This window comes from Tyto alba, unplaced genomic scaffold (assembly GCF_018691265.1).
Source record: "Tyto alba isolate M040663 unplaced genomic scaffold, T.alba_DEE_v4.0 Super-Scaffold_23, whole genome shotgun sequence".
NCBI classification, from domain to species: domain Eukaryota; kingdom Metazoa; phylum Chordata; class Aves; order Strigiformes; family Tytonidae; genus Tyto; species Tyto alba.
In genome coordinates this window covers 26,777,502-26,804,167 of record NW_024881297.1, presented here as the reverse complement: position 1 = coordinate 26,804,167, position 26,666 = coordinate 26,777,502, and the positions used below count along the sequence as shown (strand labels likewise).

Genomic DNA, 26,666 nt, shown 5'->3' with positions numbered 1-26,666 from the left:
GTAACTAGGAATGAAGGATGAAATATACTGGAGGTGGCCACATAAATTTCACTGATTTTCTGTGGGATTTGGGAACTCCTGGTAGCCATATGAAATCCCAGTGTATGGTTAGGACCCATAATCATTTTTATATTGTGGGATAATTTATATTACTTGATTATATCCTTGTAATTTGGCATCTACAAAGAGTACTTTATTAGACACCCAGGTAGACTGGTTTACTTAATTTCAGAAATTCAAAGTTTTAGTTGTTATCATTTACAGACATATTGCAGACTTTTATTTTTGTTTAAAACAGATGAATGCAAACTATAATTGCAAAATATTAAAAGATGCTCTTTGAAACTAAAGCCTTCCTACATTAAAGGAGACTTACAACAATTCATATTAGACTTTCTTAGATATATTTTTGTTAAGATAGTGCTATAAACACTAGAAACTGAGCTATGTTAGGGCTCCAGAAATTCCCAAGAATATACAATGTTTTTGCAGCTGCTTCTTTAACATAGAGAAGGTTACAGTATTCTAAGAGTTTTCTTATTCTGATTAATGACAAAACTAATTTATCTTGATTGAAGCAGGGACAGGCTGCAGTTTAATAGACCGACCTCGTCATTTTTTCAAATCTGCATTTTACTTACTCAAACCCTTGTGACAGCAAGCATGTACAAGTACTTCCAAGACTGGGTCACTCAAATGGAAATGTTTCTCTATTCAGGGAATATTTTTAAGTGAACACACAGAGTCTCTGGCTCTGACCTCTGGCACCTGTGTGCTTCACCATCTTCCCTCTGCTTAGATGGTGCTTGTGAACCTTAAGTAAGGATTCACCTTTTCAATGCAAACACAGATTGAAGAATTATTCCTTCTGACTTATCATCTTAAAAAGCTTCACTGAGTAATTACCTCCTTCAAACTCTAAAGTATACCTCTGCTGTCATTTTAAGATAGCTTGTAAAAATGTAGATACATGAAGCGAACCTAACATCTGCAATGGGAAACGCAGCCGTGACAATCCTTGTGCCTGTTGATCTACTACTGATAATTCCTCTTACAATATTGTTTGTTCAGAAATGGTGAAAAAAATCTTCTTTTAAATTATTGTTATAATAAAAATCTATTTTTGTAAAGATATGCCTTTTTTTTTAAACATGACTTCTGCCAGAAACAAAGAGCTTTATATGCTATCCAAGATCTGCCTTCTGTTGTGAACTATAAAAAGCATCACTGCAAAATTAGCAGAGCAGAGGAAACAGACAGTTGCCTCAGATAAAATGCTGCATATCTAGTACGCATCCTAGCTTATCTATCAGTGTATCAGTCCTCATCAAACATTATCAAAATTCTGAGCAAGTTTCAAAATACGCTTCAAGTTTCCAAATGTCCTGAGGTTGTGACCATTATTTACTGCTGTGTCCAGCCTGAGGTCTGTCATGAGTTGTAATAGATAAAAGCTTGTGTTACTCAACTAAATCACAAAACTTTGTGTTAGGTCTTTCCTCTTAGACCCAGGTATCACCAGCATCCCCTAGTCTGGCCAGAATGAGCACTCATGGAACCAGAGTAACCTACCATTTCACATTACTACGGGTATCAGAGCTTGGGCATCTATGAAAAAACATCATCTTTAAGTGGAAGTAAAATATTACCATACCAATTTATAAAATGGATAATGAAAATCAAGTAGCTATTTTTACAGTAAATCACAGAACAAATTGGTTTGGGGATAGAAAAGTCACAGGACTATTTTCCATCAATTTTTTCTAAATATGAGGTACGCTTTTCAAAATTCAGAAGGGCCTTCTTTCTTTTTGCCCTACACTAGATTCCTCAACTTGACGTGCAATTTCAGTCAAACAATCCTGTAGAACAGAGTCCTTTCCTAAAAATACAGTTGTTAATTCCATCCTAACTATAACTTCAAAGCAGAAAACAACTGTTCCCTTCAACCTACTCTGTTTTTCAGCATGCCTATCTTACATATTCAAGCTAAACACTTGATTTAAAAGACCAGCTCTATGTTATAAATCCTTCCTGATATAATACTTCAAAGAATCACAATCCTAACTGACATTTTTATACCAACAGAAGGAGACTTTCCATTTCATTTAGGAAGCTAGGAAAGTTACAGCAGCAGAAAGTCTTTTGCCGATACAAATTGCAGCTCTGTTGCAGTTTGCTAACACGGTAATATCAGCAAGTCCAGCTAGACTTGGCCTTGTTAGGGGGAAAAGACAGGCGTGCATAAAAGGTATAGCGTTATTTTATTCTAAATGAATAGGAGATAACCTACAGTCAACCCATGCCAGAATTATAGGTGTAAAAACATCACGAATGGCACTAGCTACCACCATTTAAAAACAAAGATCAATTTTTTCTGCCTTTGTTCACCCCACAAATGGTACCTAAAGTAACCTGCCTGGTTCAGATGTAAGCTCCTGAACTCTTGCAAGCAAAAGTATATGTATATTCAGAGGCAAGACGGGCAGCTAGCACCTTGAACCTTCCTCGGGGGGAGCAGGTTTTACTACTAGAGTGAACACTACATAGGAGCACTCCAGCCATTAAAAGAATCTATCTTCATGCTCTACTTCATAGCGTAGGCAACATTCTCCTGATTAACATTTAGGAAGAAAATATGCCGTCTGTTTGCTAATGGAAACTGCTTCAGTATCTTTTCCTACTATAGCACAATTAAAAACCTTCTGTGCTGGAGAGGAAGAAGGATGGGCTAATCGAAAAGCAATGAAAGTTCTGGATTCCTCCTCCTCATGCTGTTATTTTTAAATTGCCCTGGAAGCCACAGGCACTACAAAGACAAAGCCTTTCTTTTTTATCTCCACATGAAATAATAGTTGAGAAAGTATGCAAATTCTCCAGGTAGCTAAGGTAATCCTGAGTAAATGAAACTATTCCTTTGGATGTTTGAGGAACCTTAGCCTAAATCTTAAATGTGGAAAAGGGAAAAGAGGTATGGGAAATAGCTGCACCTATCAGCTTTACACAGACTTAAAATACAGGATGGCTAAGAAAAGCTGTAGTTTTCACCTAACTGTGAAAGTTTGTGGGATGGGTTGATGTTGGCTGGACACCAGGTGCCCACCAAAGCTGCTCTATCACTCCCTGTCCTCAGCTGGACAGTGATTGAGAAAGTAAGATGGAAGGCTTGTGGATTCAGATAAGGACAGGGAGAGATCATTCACCAATTACCATCATGGGCAAAACACGTTAGACTTGGGGACAATTAATTTAATTTATTACTGATCAAATCAGAGTAGGATAATGAGAAAATAAAAACTAAATCTTGAAACAGCTTCCCCCCCACCCCTCCATTCTTCCCAGGCTCAGCTTTGCTACTGAATTCTCTCCCTCCTCCCCCCACAGCAGGCAGGAGTACAGGGAATAGGTGATGTGGTCAGTCCATCACCCCTTGTCTCTGCTGCTCCTTCCTCCTCAGGGAGAGGACTCTTTACACTCATCCCCTGATCCAGCATGGGGTCCCTTCCACAGGAGACAGTCCTCCACAAACTTCTCCACCATGAGTCCTTCCCATGGGCTGCAGCTTTTCACAAAGTGCTCCAGCCTGGATCCCTTCCACGGGCTGCCGTTCTTCAGGAACAGGCTGCTCCAGTGTGGGTCCCCCCACAGGGTCACCAGTCCTACCAGCAAACCTGCTCCAGCAGGGGCTCCTCTCTATATGGGTCCACAGGTCCTGCCAGGAGTGTGCTCCAGTGTAGGCATCCCACAGGGTCACAGCCTCCTTTAGGCACCCACATGCTCCAGTGTGGAGTCCTCCACGGGCAGCAGGTATCTGCTCCACTGATAACCTCCACGGGCTGCAGGTGGGTATCTGCTCCACTGATAACCTCCACGGGCTGCAGGTGGGTATCTGCTCCACTGATAACCTTCATGGGCTGCAGGTGGGTATCTGCTCCACTGATAACCTCCACGGGCTGCAGGTGGGTATCTGCTCCACTGATAACCTCCACGGGCTGCAGGTGGGTACCTGCTCCACTGATAACCTTCATGGGCTGCAGGTGGGTACCTGCTCCACTGATAACCTTCATGGGCTGCAGGTGGGTATCTGCTCCACTGATAACCTTCATGGGCTGCAGGTGGGTATCTGCTCCACTGATAACCTCCACGGGCTGCAGGTGGGTATCTGCTCCACTGATAACCTCCATGGGCTGCAGGTGGGTATCTGCTCCACTGATAACCTCCATGAGCTGCAGGGGCACAGCCTGCCTCACCATGGTCTTCACCACAGGCTGCAGGGAAATCTCTGTTCTGGCGCTTGGAGCACCTCCTGCCCCTCCTTATTCACTGACCTTGGCATCTGCAGAGTTGTTTCTCTCACCTATTCTCACTCCTCTCTCTGGACACAGTTGCTGTTACACAGGTTTTTTTTTTTCCCTCTTCTTAAATACACTACCCCAGAGGTGCCACCACCATCGCTGATGGGCTCGGCCTTGGCCAGCAGTGGGGTCTGTCTTGGAGCCAGCTGGCGTTGGCTCTGTCAGTCATGGGGGAAGCTTTTAGCAGCTCCTCGCAGAAATCACCCCTATAACCACCCCACTACCAAAACCTTGCCACGCAAACCCAATCCAGTCTGAGATGTTTTCATGCTTAGAGATGCTCCCCTTGTCACGGAAGTAACGGAGAGAGGATTGCTCAAGTGCTGGTCACAGACAGCAAGATTCGAGATCCTTTTCCAGTGCTCAGCCTGAGCCGGTTCCCGACAGCCAAACAAAAGCCTGGAGCAGCTAGGGACAAAGAGACCGAGCACAAGCTGTGAAGAACTGCTCAGGGGTACAAGTGCAGAGCTGAAAGACCTGATATTTTACCTACCTGTCTTGGTCGTGGTAGTAAAGCATGAAATGCAACCTGCATGTGGCTGGGACAGGTTTGAAGAAGCATAACAGAATCCAGCAGGATACATGGAAATAGCTGAAGGGAGGCTTGTGGGTGCAAGAGCTAGGTCTAATCAGGAAAAAGCCATGAATGCCTCCTGAGAAGCAGTCACAGTGCCTACAAACCTCCTCTGTAACATCAGCTGGCTAAGTGCAAGACTGTGCTGGGGATGGAGGGGGCCTATGTTCTGCAAAACGAAGAGACAAAGCTGATCCTTAACGTATTCAGCTTGAACAATACCCACACAGAGACAAATTGCTCTTCCTCCCGGCCATCTCCCCCTTCAAGTTTGTGGTATTACTAGCAGTTAGGTAGAGGACCCAAGATGCTGCTAGGATACAAGTCACCTTGGACACTGCTGATCTCTGGATGCAACTCTGTCCTGGCACAGCTTCTCCCTTGCAGCAATCACCTGGGGGAATCTGCTTCATTTGCTCCTGGAACTGAGACACGAAGTAACAGTGAAACACAGACACATAAACACAGATATGACAGTTGCCATAAAAGTTGTGTGGAATACATCACTCGGCATTAACAAGAAAACTCTTCCCATGCAGGGTTAAAACCCCCAATTTTTAAAATTATTCTTTATGAAAACAAAATATGAACCCTCATTTTCACAAAGGGCTAAATTAATATATTCAGATCTCTGAGCAATCTCTTCTATTTGAAGCTCTATGCTATTGCAAAGATTTTTGACCTATTTTAACAGCTAACATACCTTATATCGCTATTTCAGACACTTGCAAAAAGGAACTAGTAGAGGGGGAAAAAAAGAAAGTCTGTGAGTTGAGGAGAAAGGAAGAGGGTTTCTGAACGCCTCTACTCCCTGCCCAAACAAACCAACCCTTCTTCCATGAATGCTATAGGAGGGACAGCAGCAGATTAGGATTGCAAATCTGGTTTGCATGAATCCTAATACTTGGCCTCCCAAGTTCCAGTGCCTGGCCTTTGTATCTTCAGACACTGTTGGCAGACTAGCCAACCTGAAACCAGGGTGGGGAGCTTGCCACGAGTCTTAGATTAATACGAATCTCACATTGTGCAACATCAGAACTGGTGGGGTGGTTTGTAGCTTCTTGGTTTAATTACAACTCAAGGCATAAACCAGGTACCATAATATACCTGGGTAACATCTGTGTCCTAGCATTTTTTTGTGAATGTTTTTGCAGCCAGGAAATTGGAATCCACTTCCTATAAGCTTATAATTTTTCTAAATCTCTAACATGTCTTGGCCCTTTGCTCCAAATTGCATCTGGAAATCCAACCCTTCTCCCCAGGCTTAAACCTATCTATATACAAGCCTTGAAAGATCCCATGCCAACAGCCAATTAGAAGCTCTGCAACACTTGATGGTAAATTCAGATACAGGGTCTTCCAGCAGATTTGGGAAAGCATGCATGAGCAGTGTTCCCTCTAAATTACAAATCCCTGAGGGGAAGGGGAAAAAACCTGAACTTTTAGAATATACAATATCCATCATTTCCTACTTTGAGTATCATGAAGGAAGACATGCACTCATATGTATCTAATTCTGTTCCAGCTCCTACAGATATTGCGGGAAAGGTTTTCCAACTGATTTCAAAACTCTGTAATAGACATTTTTAAAAAAAGCAACAAACAACCCTCTGCCCCCAGCCCCCCTTAGACTCTAGCTGACAGGGCTAGAAAAGGGATTTTATCTAGCTGAAGCACTGAACGTTGACCAACGCTGTCACTAACTACTAAAGAGATTTCTGCCTTTGCTCCTTCCTTGTATGAGAAAGCAGTAATTTTAGATAACAATCACCATTTATGGTAGAAGAGTTAAGAGACTTGAGGCCTCATTTTCCAAGATAGGCTGGCAGACAACGCTACTTTGACACATGCAAAGTGTGTGAATTTTATAGCAATACTTAACAGCATGGAATACTTAGGTAATCAAAGTCTTCTGTGTTTCAGGTGTGCCAGAAAGGAAGTTAACTTATTGATAGCCAAGACAATTCCCTTCATTTTCTTCTATTTTTCCCTCTCTCACATCAACAAAACAATGTTGTGAATTGGATTGTGTTTTAATTAAAATATATGCTGCTTAACACTTATTTTCCATGGATATTCAACAGGATAATATTAAGGTTTTCTATAGATTAAGAAAGCTTGAAAACAATGTTTTGTTTCTCTTCCGCTCTTTTCACAGTTCAGGGGCCATTTATCTTCTGCAAATGCTGTTTTCTCCTCCCTCTGAGTATTACAACAAAACGACTCATGAAGTTTCTCACTGTATAAAACCAAAATAATCCACTTAAAATTCTCACTTTAAATATATTGTTTAACAGTTAATTTTGGAAATTGTTTAAAAGAAAATATAGTTTTTTCCCTAAGGAACTGTATAATTTGGAATAAACTTTAACTCTGCACAGTATAGACAACTCTGAACAGCTGAAGCATTTTAAGTATTGGAAAACGGGGTAAAAGAAAAGCAGCAATGACTTCCCAGATTAATACTTTTATTAATGGGGTTTAAGAATGACAAATTCAGTCAATTCAATTTAATAAGTGACCACATACATCTGTTTGTTTTTTGGTTTTGATTTTTTTTTAATACTCCAAAACACCCACCTTTTACAATTTCAAGTTTCAGTGCTTTGAGCTAAATAACAGGAGCATATAATAGTGAATTCCTCCAACATATTCAATTCACAGATTTGCAAAGTCAGAAAGAATGCTAAGATTATCAAAGTTCAACCTCCTGTATAACACAGGTTTTGCGCTTCCCTGATTTAACTACTGTTTTGTCCAGTAACTGGGGGATTTTCTTTAAGAAAAACATCAACGCTGCTGTTTCCCAGAGCACCACCACCAAAATTAGCACGCAGCCATACTACTTCTTGAGTTTCTTTTGAGCAGCCTTCTTCTTAACCATTTGTAACCTCTTCATAGCATTGAGCTGAGATTCCTGAGAAGTCGGGCCTTTTAGGGAGGCTGACTGATTACCAGTATCTGCCGTGGTTTTGCTCGCGCTGCCGCCGCTGTTGCCTGCAGTCCCACTGTTGCCGTTCCCACTGCTCACCTGGCTGCTGGTGCTCGGCGTGGTACTGCTGGGACTAGGAAGACCTACTTTGCTGACGTTGTCACTGCTTACCGAACGGCTAAGAGTGGTCTTCCCCAGTGTCAGAGGGGGTGGGGGTTTCAGCTGAGCAGGGTTTGTGCTGTTGTTGGCAGAAGCTATTTTTGACCCTAGTCCCGTTTTGGAAGTTGCCAAGCCTGACAAACCCACAGGTTTCTGGTTATTTGAAGAAGCCGCAGGTTTCCCACTGGCACTCTGAGTTGTTGATCCCAGTTTGGCAGTTGATGGATTGGCAGAAGAGGTTTTGGCTGCAAAAGCAGCCCATCCTGTAAGGCCACTGGTTGCTGAAGAAGAAACACTTGTACTGGCAGAGTTTCCCGAAACTGCTGCTGAGGTCTAAAATAAACAAAGTATTCTCATTATAGTAGCATCTACTCATGTAACACATCACAGCAGGAATAGATCGAGCCTCTGTTTCAGTTCTTTTCCCAGGAGCACTCAGGGAACAACATTTCATCACTGGTCACTACAGTTGAAAGTATTAATAAGAAAAAGAAAGGATGCCAGATGCAGCCAACTTTTAATTTCCCAGCCACATAAAACCAGCATTACCTTTTCTTCCCTTTCTTCTATACAGCTAGCAGGCTACCATACGGCATTGTATCCTCCCTAAACTCTAAAAGATGGCTTAACTGAAGTAACTACAAAAAGCACAGGTTTGTGAAGTATAAAACAGGGAAGCAAGCTGCCACCTTTTATTGTTTACTGTCATTATCTGGTGTCACTTTTAACAAGATGGCAGATGCTCAGACAAAAAAAATCAGACACTGAGCAATTAAGCATTGCATTTGTTACAGTCTTTTGGCCAAATTAGCAGTGTTTAAACTTTTTCCTTTCCTTCCCTTCCTTCCCTCCTGCTTCTGAGCAGCCTGTAAAATAGATACAATTGAGGGAAAAAAAAAAAAAAGTCACTGGACTTTTTTTCTGTAGTCTTCCCATTCAGGTACTGCAAAAGACAGAGCTTCTGCAAACAAAGTTTTCCTTGCCTGCAAAGTGCTATACCCATTAACTGCAGTTTCCACACCTTAAACCCTATAATCCCCAGTTTTCAGATGGGGATAATACACACGTAGAATTATTAAACCAAACGTATACCAAACAGCAGAGTCAAAACAGAAATTAAACCCCTCTATTCAAGTAATACTCCTTCTATAACATATCCAGACAGTTTCTAAACAATAAAGATGATGGATGAAATTAGGCCTCACTCTTACAACCTGTTCAGTCACATAAATAACTGCTGAGGTAAAAAAAGTTATCACAAGTATAAGTGCTTGAGCAATAGCCATCATATTATTCATGATGGTTTGCATCCAGGCAGAGCAACAGCAAACATAACTTTAAGCACATGAATAACTGCTTTGATTCTGAGTTAAAAATGTGTTTTCCCAGGTAAGGGTCATGCTTTGTTAGACTACTATGTTATTTATTACACTGCTTCTGGTTTACTACATTTGACCAACTTGTGACAATATTTACTAAATAACTTGAAGAAACAGAAACATGAGGCAACATATATAAGAAGAAGCAGCTTCTTAAATTAGATCTCACAGAGTCAGCTCTAGTTTCCCTATTACAGAATCACGAAACCATATAGGCCAGAAAAGATCTTCAAGAACATCAAGTCCAACCATTAACTCAGCACTGCCGAATTCACTATTATGATGAGGAGAAGCCTTCTAACTATTAAAACATGCATGTTACTTGACCACAGAGAGCAAATCATATGTTTTATAAAATTCATAGAATCACAGAGTGGTTTGGGTTGGAAGGGACCTCAGAGATCATCTGGTTCCAACCCCCCTGCCCTGGGCAAGGACACCTTCCTCCAGCCCAGTCCAACCTGGCCTTGAACCCTTCCAGGGAGGGGGCAGCCACAGCTGCTCTGGGCACCCTGGGCCTGTACCTCACCACCCGCACAGGGAAGAATTTCTACCTTATATCTGATCTAAATCTTCCCTCTTTCAGTTTAAAACCGTTACCCCTTGTCTTACACCCACCCCCTGATCAAAAGTCCCTCCCCACCTTTCCCGTGCCCCCTTTAAGCACTGGGAGGTCTCCCCGGAGCCTTCTCTTCTCCAGGCTGAACCCCCCCCAACTCTCTCAGCCTGGCCTCCCAGGGGAGCTGCTCCAGCCCCCCCCAGCATCTTTGTGGCCTCCTCTGGCCCCGCTCGAGCAGCTCCGTGTCCTTCTGCTGTTGGGGGCCCCCAAGCTGGACCCAGCACTGCAGGGGGGTCTCACCAGAGCAGAGGGGGAGAATCCCCTCCCTTGACCTGCTGGCCATGCTTCTGTTGATGCAGCCCAGGATGCAATTGGCTTTCTCGGCTAGTGCACATTTATGAGGTTTTCTACTTGTATAAAATATCATTAAAAAAAAAAATTCCAGGGAGTAAATTATGATCTCTCCCTTGTAACATAAAAACACAGTCAAGAGCTGAATGTTTTAGGGACTTGCAATGGAATTGAGGGTTTTCCCCCCACACACTCTTTCAGTGTTAATGCAAAACCACTATGCTTTGGTACTACTTAGTATACATAGCATAACAGACTATTTTCAGTCATGATTCTTGTGAGAAAAGATTGGTCTAATCGAAAAAATTACAATCTATGCAGTGAAATGTAAACTTTTGCTCTGGAAAATTTAAACTACATTACCTTGACTTCTGTTCTTTTGAATGCTAGAAAAGTCGGCGGGGTCTCAGGTTTTAACTTAATTTCTGGTTTCTTGACCAATGGATCTTTCACAGCTGGTGCAACTGAAACCACTGCAGGAGCTGGTTTTTGAGGTGGTTTTTGTGTCTTCTGAGCCTGTACAAATTACAGGAAAAAACCCCACAAATTAGTTATGGGCCCCATAACATTGACTGTTTACAAAAAGGATGAGCATTATCAGATTGCAATCTAGCCTTTACAATTTCAAGCTAAACAATGCTTCAGAAATATGGTAATAGGGATGTGGAGGTAGTGCGGAGTAGGGTACCAGGGACAGAGTCCATCCAAAAAGCATACAGAATAGAGCTTGCTGTTTCAGCATGGAAAGAGTAGCAGTGTTGACGCTTAGGGAACAGGAAAGCACTGGGCCTTCACAGAAATAAGGTAAAGGCAGGTGAACTTTAGGAAGACAGGGACAGAATCCAGCAGTACTGGGATGCAGGCTGCAAGAGTCTGCTAAGAACTGGCAGGTGAAATGGTAGAATTTATGCCAAAACAAAAAAAGGAGAGGACATATTGAAGGCAAATGCTGAATGGCTATCTTGTGCAGTAACTGACCTCAAGCAAACACTCCTCTCAGTTCAAAGACCTGATGATTATCAGAATAATCATGTATTTCTGTCAGTGATGATACCTCCTAGCCCAGGATCTTACATCGCCTTCTTTTCTTGTTTCTTAGTAGAGCCATTTCAACAGATAACTATTTGCTAAGTTATCACAGAACAGTTCCAAAACAGAACATATTTTCTGTTGTATAAAAGGGTTTGATTTTAAGATGTCAGAACTAGTCATGTGAACTAATGGTTAATGTTTCATGCACCCAAAGATGATTTCTTACTCTGATGTTTGTTTCTCATAATAAGATGAGTGGGATTCCTGCGAGATCATGAATAATTAGTCTGCTTAGTCAAGAAATTAACATGCAGATCAATCAAAATAAAGGGATATTTTCCTGGATTGTGCTCTCCTCAGCTTATGGTTGAGCCTGAACACTCAACACTTGAGATCTGGACTAAAATTTGCAGTGTTGTCTTACAGGAAAACAACCATTCATATCCAAAGCTGAGAAGAAAACTAAAGCTGGAGGGCTATTTGGCAGGCATGTACTAAAAATTGAGTATCACCTGCAATAAAAAAAGTTTTCAACTGCTGCTTACCAAGTATGAAATAATCCTATTTCACTCTTCTTCACTCAACTTCTGCTTTTTAAATAGCTTTGTTTACGCATCACATTACAGAATACTCTCTGAGATGCTACATTAAAAACCACAGCTGCAGCACAGGAAGCACTGCTGAGAAAAATGCTTCTCCAACATGCTTCCAAAGATTTCTGAAAACCATAAAATACTCTCACGCATTAGAAATAGCCTGCTGTATTCAAATATTGCTCATACGAGACAAAAAACTGACTCCTACCATTCTCTTCATCTGCCTGGTACAGCGGGCACAATACCATACAAGTCGAGGATCATTCACTTCCTTGTCTGTCACCTGAGGTTTATGGCAATCCTGGTGGTAGAGATTATGGCACTCCTGACACTCCACTAGCTGATTCCCAGAAATAACTGTCATTTGCCTGCAGAGCAAATAGTCAAGAACAGATTATGGGAGAAAGCACTTAGAGGATTATCCAATCATTGCAAATTTTGGAAGGTTTAAGATAAAAACTAAAAATATTTTTGTTTTCACATATATTTTCTACCTGTGGCAAATGAAATGTATTCCTTTTCTTCCTCTATGAGTTCTTCCTAACAGATATTTTAGAAATTTTATGTTTTTTTTAAAGGTAATTTCCTTCAAGAAAACATAAAACTTCTATACTATTAAACGTGCATACATGACATTTTTGATTTCCCTGTTTTGTTTTTATATTAGAAATGTAAGTTTCACTTGCTTTGCTTTACCTCAGCAGTTTATGGATACCTCACTGTATACTGATTATGACTTCCTCATTATATTAGCATATGAAGGCCTGGTCTACATCTGGATAATTTTGCTGTGAGCATTAGAGCACTACAGTTCAAGAACAAAATGACAAGCCTTTAAGAGTGCTTCCTGCTACAGGACTTAAAAGCATCATAATCCAAGCTGTATACTACTCTAAAGGTGTTTTATTAGCCATCCTTTTGGTCCCTACTACACAGACACTTAGAATTTGAGATAATACCAGAATCATGAAAAGATGGAATAGAAAGGATTAACTGTACAGTCCTGCCTTGAAGCAAACATGTAAGCTGGTGATGAGGACTTAATTTTGCATGGGCCTCTGGTGAAAGTGATCATGCTGTATAAATGACAAATTAGCGATATACACATGACTGGGAGTATGTCTGTGAATTAGCCAAATACCATTTTCCTAAGGATTTCTTCTTTCAGATGACAAATCAAGCTATTTAATTGCTAAGCTCCTTTTGCTCATATCCCTGAGGAGCAGGTACCCAGGTAACCATGGAAACTCTATTTGTAGATGGGTGGGAAAGGTAATCCCTTATTTCTTTATATAACAAGAAAATGAAGTATGAAGGTATTGTCCATACGGATACTAGAACATTTTTTAAGAAATATTTAAAAACAGAGGGAGAAACCTTTCTGAAATTCCATGGCCCATTATTTTAAATGCAGGATATTTCAAAAGCTGTTTTGTTTGTTATTCCTGAACAAACTGAGTCAGAACAAAACAGTGCTGTCTCAACATCATGTCTCAACAGGAGACGCTCACCCTATTTTAAAATTACAAAGAACAATCTCAGACTGATTAAAAATCCATGAACTCTTAATGTCCAGAAACAATTTAAACCGATGTTATTTTCAAATGATATAACCGAGAAACAAACCTAATGATTCTTTACCTTCAGAGAACAAACAAAAAGTATTCATAAAAAAAATGTTGTTCTTTCAAAACCTGGCTTTTTAAAAGACATTTTTTTTGGTTGTTTTTTGAGAAACAAAAGTTCACCATCAGCTGCAAACTCCACGTAGTATTTTTTCTTCATATAACTGAGGATTCTTGTTTTTCTAAGATCTGCAGGTATTGGAGAGGGTGAACTTATTTTAATACTCCTTCTCTCCTTATGCCTGACTTGGTATAAAGGAACAAGAAGAAAAACACCACAGGCATCAATGTTTGATACTCCTAATCACTATGAATATACATATGACACTCAGCAGATCTTGAAGAAACATTTAATATCTCTACTTTAGTTTTTACATCTATTAAAAAAAGGCATAATTAATATCCAAATACACTGTTTTGCATTTGTGAACCCACAGCTGGGTTTCTTAACTTGTCTTCTTAAGCAATATAAGTATAAGCCCTTTGGCTATGAACCCCACCTACTCTGCTACTGGACATGATTTCTTCATTCACAACTGACTGAATAATTGAATTAAATATACAATTTTCTAAATACTATTCATGCTCAAGTTATTTTAAAGAGTATCCAGTGCTTTTATATTTCATATGTGCTGGGATGTTATTATTTCAGCTCCATATGGCCAAACCCAAAACGGGCCCACACATTGAAAGCTGTGCAGTAAATAGTGGAATACTGTCTTAACCAATGTGTTGGATTCATAAAGTCTGAAGTGTGAGTACTCTGAAGAACATCCTGTCCCGTGTGATCTGGAGAACGAGAACCACACAACATCAGTTCCAGCAGGTTTCATGTAAAATTAAAACAAATCCTGAGCATTGGATGACTGTTCCATCCCCTCTCTAACGCGTTGTTTCTTTCACTGCTGTGCTTCTCCCTCCCTCTGGCATTGGCTTCATGAGAGCTATTTTAGTAAGCCAGGATAGATGCACCTTTTGCAAGAACACTATGAAACTGTGACCACGATTAGCTAGAAGCAACGCCTTCAGCAGCCAGGTTAAACACTGATTGTGGAACAGCTAATGGAACCATGTACCTGGCCTATGTTTTTCAAAGCGAAGTCCTGGCCACGCTAGGCACAGTAGTTACATTTTCTTTCTTTAGTTTGTAGACATTTGTCATTATGCCTGTGTCTTTCTTTGCCAGAGAAGATGCAGAATCAATAATCCATAGCAGCTCAAGACTGTCTAAACAAAACTTGTCTTTATCCTCTCCTGCCAAATAAGTTAATACCATACTGTTTTCAGTAACATTTTAACATACTGCTGAACAGAGCTTTGCCTCTTTAGGAGACAGCAAAAGTGGAATTTGAAGGAAGAAAGGTAAAATGGAAATACTTATTTCATACTTGAAATGTTTTAACTGTTCTTCATTTTTCAATGTCTGTAATAAGAAATTAAACATTTGAGCTAATGTTGCAATAATGTGACACAAAACCTTATCAGTCACCAATTGGTTAACAGTATAATTAGCTGTAACTATGGAAATTTATCCTCCATGGACACCTCCTTATCTGCACAACAGGAACATCGAAGGAAATGACCGAAGAACAAAGTTATAAAGCACTTTACCAGCTGACTCAAGCTGAGCTAAAATACGTACTGCTACCAAAGGGAGGTCTCACCCGGTGCTCTGTCCCAGCTCTACACTCCTGCACCCACATGTGCCAGCAGAAGCATTTACACTCACTATGCTGACTGAAACCTTACCCTACTGAAAAACCCAAGCGGAATGCTGATCCAGAAGCTGATTCAGCTGATCAAACCTGGGTGGGCAACACACCTCCTAAACAGGACAGGGGCAGAGGTACAATTGGGAGAGCCAAACTCACTTTTGACAGCAGCTGGGACTTACAAGGATATAATTCATCTGGGAAACCAAAACCTGGTTCAAGTGATTTGATCCCAGAATGGATAATCAAAAGCATATTTTATACTTCTGTTAACACTAAATGTATTGCTAGTAGAATGTTACTAAGATGCAATTTTAGAGCCCTTACTGAAAAATAAAAAGAACCTGTCTTGACTGCAAGATATATTTACACTGTTAACTGAAAAAACATGACTATGGGTAAACTAATGTCAGATGATTATGAAAAGAGGAGTAACACATACAGATCTCATAATTATGGCACTTAAAAATGGTTTCAGAGAACTGATTTTTAAAAAATGCTTATCATTAGCCATTAATATTTTAACTTGCTTTCCAATAATTAAAATTCAGTATTTGTCATGATAGGTTTTGTATCATGTCTCTTTTTTATTTATCACTTGCCCTTTCCTGAAGAAGAAAAGTTGGTTTTCTCATTAAAGGCTCCACTTTCAAGAAACCATTCTTATTCATGAAGGATGATTAAACATATTATTAATTCTGGATATGTGCTTAAGTGACTTCCAGAATAAAAACACTATAGGAAGCATTAACTCAATTATATGTAAAAAAAAAAAAAAAAAAAGGTAACCACACAATTGCAATGCAGCAATGTTGACTTACCTGCAAACAACACAGGCTAATCCCATTTCCATAGCAAAGTCATCAGCACTAGTTTCCTCAAAGCTAGATAAATCAGGCATGGATAAATCCTTGCTTGTCTGAACCGTAATAGGAGAGGAACGAGCCTCTTGCTTCTCTAGTCTGGGCTTCTTCGGTGTATCAGCTCCTTCAGCAGTATCCCCTTTTATCTATGAGGCACACACACACAGAATGTGAGAATGCAAGCAGCTAATGGATATTATTAAAATAAGAAAATGACTGTAGCAATTAGGTTAACAGTATAAGTAGGTGTACTTTACACAGAATACACACAACATTTTCGTTAGATACATACTTTCTTCAAAACGTTTATGAACTAGAAGCTTAAGTCCACTATTTGTACTTCATCTCAAAATCCTTGAAAAAGCTTTGGGAATCCCACATTTCAGCTTGCTACATTTTAGTTACCTGTTATTATCAGGATATTTAAAACATAGAATCACAAAACAGTTTGGGTTGGAAGGGACCTTTTAAAGGTCATCTAGTCCAACCCCCCAGCAATTCACAGAATAATTATAACAAGACTTTTGTTGGGATTGCCTAAACGGCAACAGGACTGGATAATGCAGCTCACAGGCTTTGCACCATTAGATGAGTTGACTTACAGAGGTTAAAAAGGAGAGCTTGTGTCTAAAACATCTTCAGGTTTATTAACTAAGTCATTTCATTAGAGAGCAAAATTTACTTACTTTATCAGCAGACCTTTTTTCTGTTTCCTTTTTCACCTTTTCTGATGTCGTGGGCTTGCCATTGTTGTTGCCAGAAGGCAAGCTAGAAGATTTTGGCTCTTGTTTACTGGAAATAGGCTTGGTAACAGATACTTTTGGTTGCTCTGCTTCCTGAAAACAGAAACAAAAATTGAAGGCAATCCTTACACTTGAGTTAATTCCTAGTTTACAACTAGATAACAGGATAGGCAAACAACATGTCATACAACATTGATCATCTATATATATTTAAAAAAAACCCCAAAACATTTCTTCAATATTTTCACATCACATCAACAAATTAGTGTGTTTAAGCTGCAGTCAATTACTAAAACTTCCTCTTATCACTCATCTTCCAGAAGAAAAGGTGCTCCTTTTCCAAAGACAGATCAGATCCTCTTTGGAACATTATTTAAAAACTTTTCTGCTTTTAAAATTCAAATAGATAACAAACACAAATTTTCAGATAGTTCTGAGGACAAAATTCAATATAAGCTGAAAATGTAAATTGACATCTGATGTCACCAGACATCAATATTTCATTCCCTCGTGGAGAAAAATATTGACCTCTGCTTAATCTCAGTCCATATTCGCTTATCATATTAATAAATTTAGATCTCAACAGAAATCAATAGCTCTTATTAATGACGCATTAGTGTCAGCAATAGATAATAAGCAAGTGAGTCTGAAAGTGATTAATCACACCAATGTGCATGAGCAATGTACCCCCTGCAGCTTGGTAAGAAGGGAGTAATTCCTGTTGTGGTTTGGGCCTGGTTGGCAGCCAACCACAATGCAGCAGCTCTCTCTCCCATCCCCTCCGGCAATGAGAAGGGACAGAGAGCCAGGCTTGGGGTTCAAGATAGGACTGGGGTGGGGAGAAAATTCCCCTTTATGGTCACGAGCAAAAGGCAGACTCGTTAGGGGAACAAAAAAAAGAACATACATTTATTACAGACATTAACAACACATAACAGAGTAGGACAGTGAGAAGCATTGCCACATCTTGAGAACACCTTCCCCCCACCCCTCCTTTCTTCCCGGGCTCAGCTCTGCTCCCGATATCTCTACCTCCTCCCCCAGTGGCACAGGGGCAGGGAATGGGGGGGTACAGTCAGCGCTACCACTTCCCTTATCTTCGGTGAGGGGAGTGTCCGGAACTTGTTCCCCCTGCTCCATCGTGGTCCCCCTCTCACAGCAGACAGTCCTCCACAAACTTTCTCCGACATGAGTTCCTCCCATGGGCCGCAGCGTTCCCCACACTGCTCCGTCATGGGTCACTAACTTCCTCCGACTGGATTCTCTCCCATGGCTGCAGCCCTTCCTGAGCTGCTCCGGCGTGGGACTCCCCCGCATGCTGCAATCCTCCCAGCGCTGAATTACAGCAGCGGGGCTGCCTTTTCCCATGAGACCCCGGCCTTCTTCGGGCACAGAACCTTGATTATCCGAGCAGGAGCCACAGGCCATAAATCAAGGTCTGCTCCACTGTAGATCTTCATGGGTGGCGGGGGGGGCCGCCCTGCCGTCTCACCACAGGATACAGGGGGGTCTCTGCTCCGGCACACCTCCCCTGCCCCCCCCCCCTTCCTCCATTCCTCCACTGACCTTGGTGTTCATGCAGCTGCAGCAACTCCTCCTCACAAGTCCCACTGCATGTCACCACGTCCCTTCTTAAATACGTTATCGCAGAGGCGCAGCCGACTGGCTCAATTTCCCAAACAGAAGCGGAGCTGACGTGGAGCTGGGGGAGCTTCGAGAAGCTTCTCACAGGGGGCCGCCCCGATAGCCCCCTCCTCTGCCACCAAAAAAACTCCACCATTCACTCAACCCAGGACAATTCCCTGCTGTATACTGGGACAGATCCTGACACCTGAGCTTCAGCCCTAACCCCCTTGCCCCTCCAAGTTTGCTGACTTCTGGTAACATCCAGAGTCAAAAATGGATTTCCTCATCTGCTCAACTGCTAATCCTAGTCTCTTTACTCTGTTCTTGGACTTCATGGTCAACTACAAATTAATCCTGCAGCCTGAGAATGCAAGGAAAGGAATTCTTGTACTTTTTTCCATTTCCGAGCTTTGCAGTCCAGCTGATACTAGAGACACACTGAAAAGATGAGAACAAAAGATTTCCTCCTCTGGCATGAGCCTCAGTCTCACCTGAGGGCAGGTGACTACCAGCTGAGCTGTTATTAGATTTGGCTTCCCAATCCTCTTTGCACTATTATTCAGCTCCCTGCTTCCTCTTTAAACCACAAACCAATGTTTCTTTGAGCTCTGATACAAAGGACACCTGAGAGTTTTGAGACCTGTGTTACAGTGAACTGCTGTTCAGGTTTCAGGGAGTTAACAGTTTGAATAGAAAGGAGTTAGACCACACGGGACAAGCATGATGTATGCTGTAGCAGTCATTGTGTTTTTTAGTGATTTGGAACCACATATATGTAGAAATGAAATATTACTAATGTATCAGCATGCAGACCACCATTAGAATATACCAAGGTGACTTCTAGGCATCCTAGGGGAGAACACTACCTCATTATCCATATGGCAATATGTAGCTGTATCAGGATGTCCCTGCTTTGTTATTTCCATACACTAATCTCAGATTCAAATATTCTCTCTAGCAGGTGTTCAGTGATTTTCAGGAGATGAAAAATAATGTTTGTCCACTGAATGGCAATGGTTTCAGCCTGCAAATCATTTCTGCTTTGAACCATTTGGTGGTTTTCATTCTCGTATGACTCCATCAACTGAATTTCAAGAAAAGAGATCCAGCTTTATCAGTAAATAGCTTGCTTTGTTTCATATTTATCCATAGCAAAAATAATCTCCATTTTAAAGACCTTTATAGCTTTGATTGTAATTGGAGAAATACATAATTTTGGGTTCACCTTATATAGTGTGTATGACAGCTTACGAATGAAAATGCCAAAACCGATATAGAAGTAAATACAAAAAGTACTATTACAAAGTCATGACACTTGTGATACTGTGTTGAGTACCTTTTACAGGTCTTGGTACACCAACAAGGTAAAGAGTTTTTTTTTTTCCCCCATTAATTGATCAAACAGATTATGTTGCATAAAAGGGGAATTATGAATAAGAACATTCTATAATTTTTGGTTTTCCTCAATTTCTGATACTCTTTTAACTTTTCAGTTATAAAAGATGAACTAACAGGAGCTTTATAAAGGCATACAAAAATGACCCACGCTCTCTAATACCAATACCTTCGGAGATGGACGATAGCTTGAGTCGGTTCCTCTGGCCAAAGACTCATCAAGAAGCGCTTTCAGCTTTTCAGCAGAGTCCTTACTCTTTGAATGCAAGAAGCCCAGAGCTTTCAGAAAAATGGGATCAAGCTCCAAGTTCACTGTAGCAGCCATTGTGGTATCTTTTGAGGAAAGCGGGGGGGAAATAAAAAAGAAAACCAATGACAACTTTACTCATATGGGGCACAACTCAAACAGCATGTGGCTAACTATCCCACATATTTTTTTTTTTTGTAGAATGCAATTATATTAAATCACAGCAAGGATGACATGTGAATTAATTATCATCATTAGAAGATGACTGATTGTGAACCCCAGAGCTGCAGAACTTGAATTTGGCTTTATATCTGAAATGTCAAATTTGTTCTTTGGCATATCTGATGTTCAGAAACTGAACTCATCATACTTACATAAATGGAACAAATATCTCACATTCTTGATATTCCATACATACAGAATACTGAAAAGTATGCAAAATAAGTGTAAACTTCAAGAAAAGCAATTGCTACCCTTCTTCTTAACATTATTTGCACATACAGTGATTTCTATCTCATTGCTCATTTAAGAATAACAAAGAAAAATCTCCTGTAGAAAAATTAACTTGAAACTTCTGAAAAGAACAGCTCATTGTAACATACAATATAAGAGATATAAACCAGCTAGTATATTATTTTATATATATATTAGAAAGCTGAAAAAAATTTTAATTTTTAAATTTAGCTGAAACAGTGAGAAAATTTGTAATTCAGACTGTGATTTATCCAAGTCCCCTTGTGATAGCCTAGGTTTTCATGTCAAGTAACAACTGTCTAGAGATCTAACATGCCACAGTGTCAATGTAAATGGAATAAAGTGAAGAAAAGGTTAGAACGAATTTACAAAAATGTTTGCTTCATAGCAATACATTCCTGCACTCTGGAGCCTTCTCTGTTAATTTCTTTAACAAAAGCTCTAAGAAAGCACATTTATATCAGAAATTGTCCCAATAAGGATAGATAGCTCTCTAACTTAATCAGTAATTAACAACTAATAATTTAAGAATTAACATGGAAACGGAAGTTTCCTGCTCTTTTCCAAAATGGATGAGAAGCAGTATTGTTAATAATCGCTTCAAATCTCACTTGAAACACATCAGGACTTTTTTTTTTTTTTTTAATACAGTAATCTAGAAGACATTCTTGAAAAGGCTTTCATCAGTTCTGCTCAAAAGCACTGCCTGGACAGCTTTTTTCTGCTGGAGCTTCCAAGGTTTTGTCTGATGAATTCTTTTTGATATTCAAGGCAGTGAACTTTTACCTCTCTGGCCAAAACACCAGCAGTGGCAGCCTGCTCCCTCAACACTTGCCTAGAAGTCTCCAGGAACCTTTATTTCATGCTGAGCTTTCACGAGACACCAGAGAATCGCTTGACTGAGATCATCAAGGAGTCTGACATACAGTAGACTTCATAGGGATTTTATCAATGGACCCAGCAGAGAGTTAAGAGTACTCTTTAAGAGCCTCTTCTCTCTTCATTAATCTTTGCTACTTGTCAAATCATTTTCTGGTGGCCACAGAACTTCTGCTAGTAAGTACTACACACCAGTTACTCTGCTTTTTCACTCATCAAGCAGAGACTGCTGTGCAAGCCCCATCCAGACAATTCAGTCAGTCTCTGATGTTTACAAAAGGTGAACTCCATGCGCAAGGAAAGCACATACCCTCTTTTTTTATGCATCTACCTCTGATAAATTTTCAGGCTGCTCCTGGGTTCTGTGGGTACATTATCTCTTCCATTGCTTTGTTCTGTGAATACGTCTTCCAATTTCAGTATCATATAATCTTAATTTAGGACTCTGCTAAACCCTCTGTTGAATGAAAACAGTAGAATTAAGACACTAATTTCAGAAATTTGGAATAATTACCTGTTAAAAAAATCCTGTAAGTTCTTTCTCGAGGCTTCTTCTAGGAATATATACTTGTGTGCATAAGGAACAGGTAGCCTCAACAGTCATCAGCAATCAATTCAGGATGCCTGTAGTATTTAGAGAGCAAGTGCAAGCATACTAATTCCATTTTCACCTTTCTGAAGCCAACACTTCTGAGATTTATCCCAAGCTCTAGCTTTTTAAAGATATCAATTGTAAAGGAACTGTTAAAATCCAAATTTCAAAAGGGTTCTCTGTATTTATTCTTTTATTTGTGTATGAAATTGCAGCAATCCTTTCTCTGTTCCCAAGGGTAATTTATGTCATAGGCTACTGCAGTTATAACTAACATAAGAAATTTCAGATGAGAAGGGAGGGAACTAGGTTCATTAAACAGTTCAGGTATGCTCAGTTAAGGCATATATTTGCAAATTAAAAAAAAAAAAACAAACAACAAACCTATTTTAAGTTAAAGAAGGTAAGTATATTTAATGGAAATAGGAACACATAAATAGCTGTCTCAAAATCAGCATCATCTGAAAGAAGTAAATTGATAAATATGCTCTACTTACTGGACCGCAATAACAAAACTGTCAAACAGGCTAGTACCAATAACTGGCCTGGGCCAAAAGGCAAATTATTGCTTTTGGCAGTGGCCTTTTCCAGATGTTTACACATCAGAACAGTGGCTTGATACTTATAAACCTAAGATCCAATTACATTCATTCATAAACTACTGCTCTGGTAGTGAAAGGTAAGGTCAGCATATAGCACCTTGATAGCCTTGGAGCAAGAATAGTAGAGTTGTAATGACAATGCCATAGGTTATTCTGCGCTAGAGCACTTGACTTTGTGGTTGAAGTGGAATCTTTGTACATAAAATAATTCAACTGTTGTTTAGGAAAAAGAAATAGGAAAAAAAAAAAGTGAGTATGACACTGTCTTTTGTGTAGCAGTTTGACAACGCAGCTGTGAGATTTGAGGGCTGGGTTATAATCCTTGAACTCAGAGAAAAACTGGTTTTGCACGAAGTATTAACTGAAGGGAACACGCAGGCAACTCACGGAGCAGGGACAAGCACACCCTCTGGCAACTAAGCATCAACCCAGTAGCCCAGCCCTAAAGGCACCTTTCCCAACTTCGGTCTCTGACAATTCTTCACAATTGTATGAGAACTGTTTGATAATGGATAGACAAGACTAAATATAAGGTAACAAAACTCTCTGAAATATCTGAGATAATACTAAAAATCCTACAATGGACAATCATGGCTTAACTTCCCAATGTGGACTGCTCTAAGTGGTTTAAATCTCCATGGGAAAAAAAATGTTAATTAGTGGGCTGTTATTCTTAAAACATCTAAGAATTTTTTCAGTCTCTCATTTCTTGTGCATACTATTGTCTTCTGCCAAATACATACAAGCTTAATTGAGCATTATACAGAATATGTGGTCTTCCAATTTAATAGATTTACTAGACTTCCACGGTGTAAGAGCCCCTTTCTTTTCATTTATTTGCCAGCTATTATTTTGCATGCCTACACATGTATTATCTTATTCATCATCACTTTCAGTAAAATGGATCTACTTACATTACATTTTCAGATATGGCCTTGTTTTCATCCACCTGTTTCTGAACAGATTTCTATTATTTTCTGAAGACAGGTGTACAATTGAAAGTATTTTTCCAGGAAAGTGCACACCTTCAATTTATATTGCAATGCTATTATCAAACCCATTCTTTATAAACTCAGCAATATTTTTACTTTTCACGGACACTGATTATTAGAAGGACTTTCATTCACATATCCTCTTCAGCCACCTTCAACATCTGTAGCAGTTAACTTAAAACCCAATAACATGGATCAATAGCACACCTTTCTTCCAATGAACTGCACTGCATTCATCAATAATTAATTTCACTTATCACCATAATATCGATTCATCTTTATTTTTTCCCCCTTTGGGTTCTTCTGTTCCTCAGGATTTTCTCCCTTCTTGACTAACCTAGTAACTCTGACAGTGGCAGATTTTACTTATTTACCAATAATGCCTTTTCCAGATCACTTTCAGATTTAGTGACTCAATGAAGTAGATCAAGTAAAAATCTTGAAAGCAGGAAAACCCAAAGTTTTATTTTCAGTTTTTGTTTTAGTATTTTAATCAGGATTTGATTAATGACAACATAATTTCTCAGTTACCTCCCATGAGAGATATTTCAAAACTTACACATTTTAGTAGTCCAAACAACTGTATTAATCAGCTCTTATTTATTTCACATCTTCTCCAAAGAATTTTAGAAGACTGCAATAAAATCTGCTATGGAGTTACTAGTATTGGTATCCTTCATTCTACATTCTATTCTACAACATATTTTACAATTTACTTTTAAATTAATATTTCACTATCACCGTAACCTGTTTACCCAACATTTCTAAGATTATACTATTGCCCTATATTTGCTGTCGTTCTCTACTCCTCACGAACAGTAGTTTATTTAAGAATCACAGAATCACTCAGTTTGCAAGGGGCCCCAAGTGGTCACCCCGTGCAACCTCCTGCTCAGAGCAAAGTCAACACTGAATTCAGACCTGCTTGCCCAAGACTTTGTCCAATTGGATCCTGAAAAACCTCTAAACACAGGACTGTGATAAACCTTCTGGGCAACCTGTCCCAATGCCCAACTGTCCTCATTTCCTTACTTCGAACTGGAAGTTCCAACTTGCGCTGCCTCTCGTTCCTCTGCAGTGCGCCCGAGTAGAAAGACTGGCTCCATCTTTTCAATAATCTACTCTTAGGTATGTAAAGGCTTCCATTAGGTCCTCCTAAGCCCATGGCAGATGACATCCAATTCCCTCCTTTCATCTTCAAATCTAGTTATTTTGTCACAGAGGACAATCCAGTTGGTTAGGCATGATTTATCCTTGGTAGATCCCAAGCTGGTTACCCCCCCGTCACCACCTGCTCCTTCTTATGCCTACACGTGGCTCCCTCCATGATCTTCCCACAGGTGGAAGGAGTGAGGCTGACCAGCCTGCAGTCCTCTGGATTGTCCTTCTTGCCCTTTTTAAAGATGAATGCAAGATTTTCCTTTCATCAGTATTTAGGGATCTCCCCCAATCTCATGGCCTTTCAAAGATGACAGAGAGTAGCTTTGTGAAGACACTGTCAGCTCTCAGCACCCCTGAACGCAGTCCACCTGGGCCCATGGACTCGTCAGGTAAACGACCCCTGCTTCAATCCTTTTCCACAATCTGTAGATCCTCCTCTCCCTGAATTCTGCCTTGTGGCAAAAGGCTTGGGAGACCTGACTGGTGAAGTCTGATGCATAGATGACATTGCATCTCACCTGTATCTGTGTCTTCTGTCACTAAAACACTTGTCCCACTCAGCAGCAGCACCACATTTTCCTTGCGAATCCTTTTCCTGATAAACAGGATCTCTTTCTGTTGACACCACCTGCTAGTTTCAAAACTAGCTTAGCTTTGGCTTTCCTAATACCATCCCCACATGCCTGGGCAATATTTCTATATGCCTCCTTTGCAGCTTGTGTCTCCACTTCCACCTCCTGTACATGTCCGTTTTGCACTGGAGCTCTGTCATGAGTTCTCTGCTTAATCAAGCCCTTTTCCTGTTACATCTGCCTTACCTTTCTACAAAATGTTTTTGTTCTAATTTAGTTGCATTGCTACAAAAATCAATTTTATAAAAAACATTTGTTCAAGTAAATGAGATAAACATACCTATGCAATTGAGATTTGCTAATCTTTGCCACCATCAAGGTTCAATATTCTGCAAAAATGGACCTGAAGATGCTACTTAAACAGATGTCACTGCTCATTGCTTTAAGTCACTGGTAAATTTACTATACCTCTGCTATTGTTTTTACCTTTCTCTATACAATGCCTACCAAAATTTATCAGATTTACGAATTTCCTAGATATCATCCTCCCAGTGATTTCTCAGTGGAAAAACCACAAACTTTAATTAAAACTGAATTTCTGAATTAGTTACACCAAAGCCACGACTTGCTGCAAATTTCTTCCTGGCATTTCTTTTAAGAACGAAGGAAAGGCCTGTCATCTGAAAGTCTTCATCATCACAGTTAAAGATCACTGTCATCACAGTTTAAGACCTCCCTACCCCGTACTGCAGAAACATCGCCTCCATTTGCTCGGTCTGTTTCTTCCCACCCGCTGTCCCCGCTCTGGGGGCCGGCGCCGCCTTCGCTCCGGAGCCGGTCCCGGCCACACCGGCGAAGCCGAACCTCCGCGTTTCACCGCGGCGCCGAGCCCCGAGCCCGCCGCCGCCTCAGCCGAGTGCCGGGACCCCACGCCTCCCGCCCGAGGGCGGGCCTGGGCAGCTCGGCACGGACCAGGGCCCGGGGCGGGGGCTACGGGAACCCCCCGCCGGACACGCTGCCCCAAAGCACAGCAGTGAGACAGGCTCCCGCCCCGGCACCCTCCCGCGCCCGTTACCACCAAAGGCACCCGCCGCGCTCTCACCGGAGAGGAGAAGGAGGCGGGCGGGGGGAGAAATGCAGCCACCGCCCAGAACCAGGTCCGCCGCCGCACCGCTCCCCCCGCGCAACCGGGGCCCGTAGACGGCGGTTCCGGGCGCGCGCAGGAAGGGGCGGAGCCGGGGCGGGA

General features: G+C 40.7%; 1 protein-coding gene across 5 annotated transcripts; it reads right to left on the bottom strand.

Moving 5' to 3' along the window:
* Positions 1-5,272: 5,272 nt before the first annotated feature.
* Positions 5,273-26,627, bottom strand: INTS12 (integrator complex subunit 12). 5 transcript variants are annotated; one of them, XR_006165659.1, is made up of 9 exons: positions 26,523-26,610; positions 22,016-22,125; positions 20,071-20,234; positions 16,824-16,973; positions 16,096-16,283; positions 12,146-12,305; positions 10,673-10,825; positions 7,510-8,353; positions 5,273-5,354 (listed from the first exon to the last, which is right to left on the bottom strand). XR_006165659.1 is itself a non-coding variant. In XM_042796674.1 (8 exons), the coding sequence occupies exons 3-8, from the start codon at positions 20,224-20,226 to the stop codon at positions 7,772-7,774; spliced, it is 1,389 nt and encodes a 462-aa protein (XP_042652608.1). In that variant the 5' UTR covers positions 20,227-20,234; positions 22,016-22,125; positions 26,523-26,610; the 3' UTR covers positions 7,377-7,771. The 5 variants fall into 5 exon arrangements, 4 of the variants coding, with proteins under 4 accessions (XP_042652608.1, XP_042652609.1, XP_042652611.1 ...); XM_042796674.1 differs by lacking the exon at positions 5,273-5,354 and having other exon boundaries at positions 7,377-8,353; XM_042796675.1 differs by lacking the exons at positions 5,273-5,354; positions 22,016-22,125 and adding an exon at positions 21,812-21,958 and having other exon boundaries at positions 7,377-8,353.
* Between the last annotated feature and the right edge of the window lie 39 nt (positions 26,628-26,666).

Coding starts and splice junctions, on each gene's coding strand:
- INTS12 (XM_042796676.1), bottom strand. CDS start 20,226: ATGGCTGCTACAGTGAACTTGGAGCTTGATCCCATTTTTCTGAAAGCT. Junction 16,284..16,823: donor AAAAAAGGTCTGCTGATAAA/GTAAGTAAATTT, acceptor TGTGCCTCATAG/ATAAAAGGGGATACTGCTGA. Junction 10,826..12,145: donor CCAGGCAGATGAAGAGAATG/GTAGGAGTCAGT, acceptor TAATTTGTACAG/GCTCAGAAGACACAAAAACC.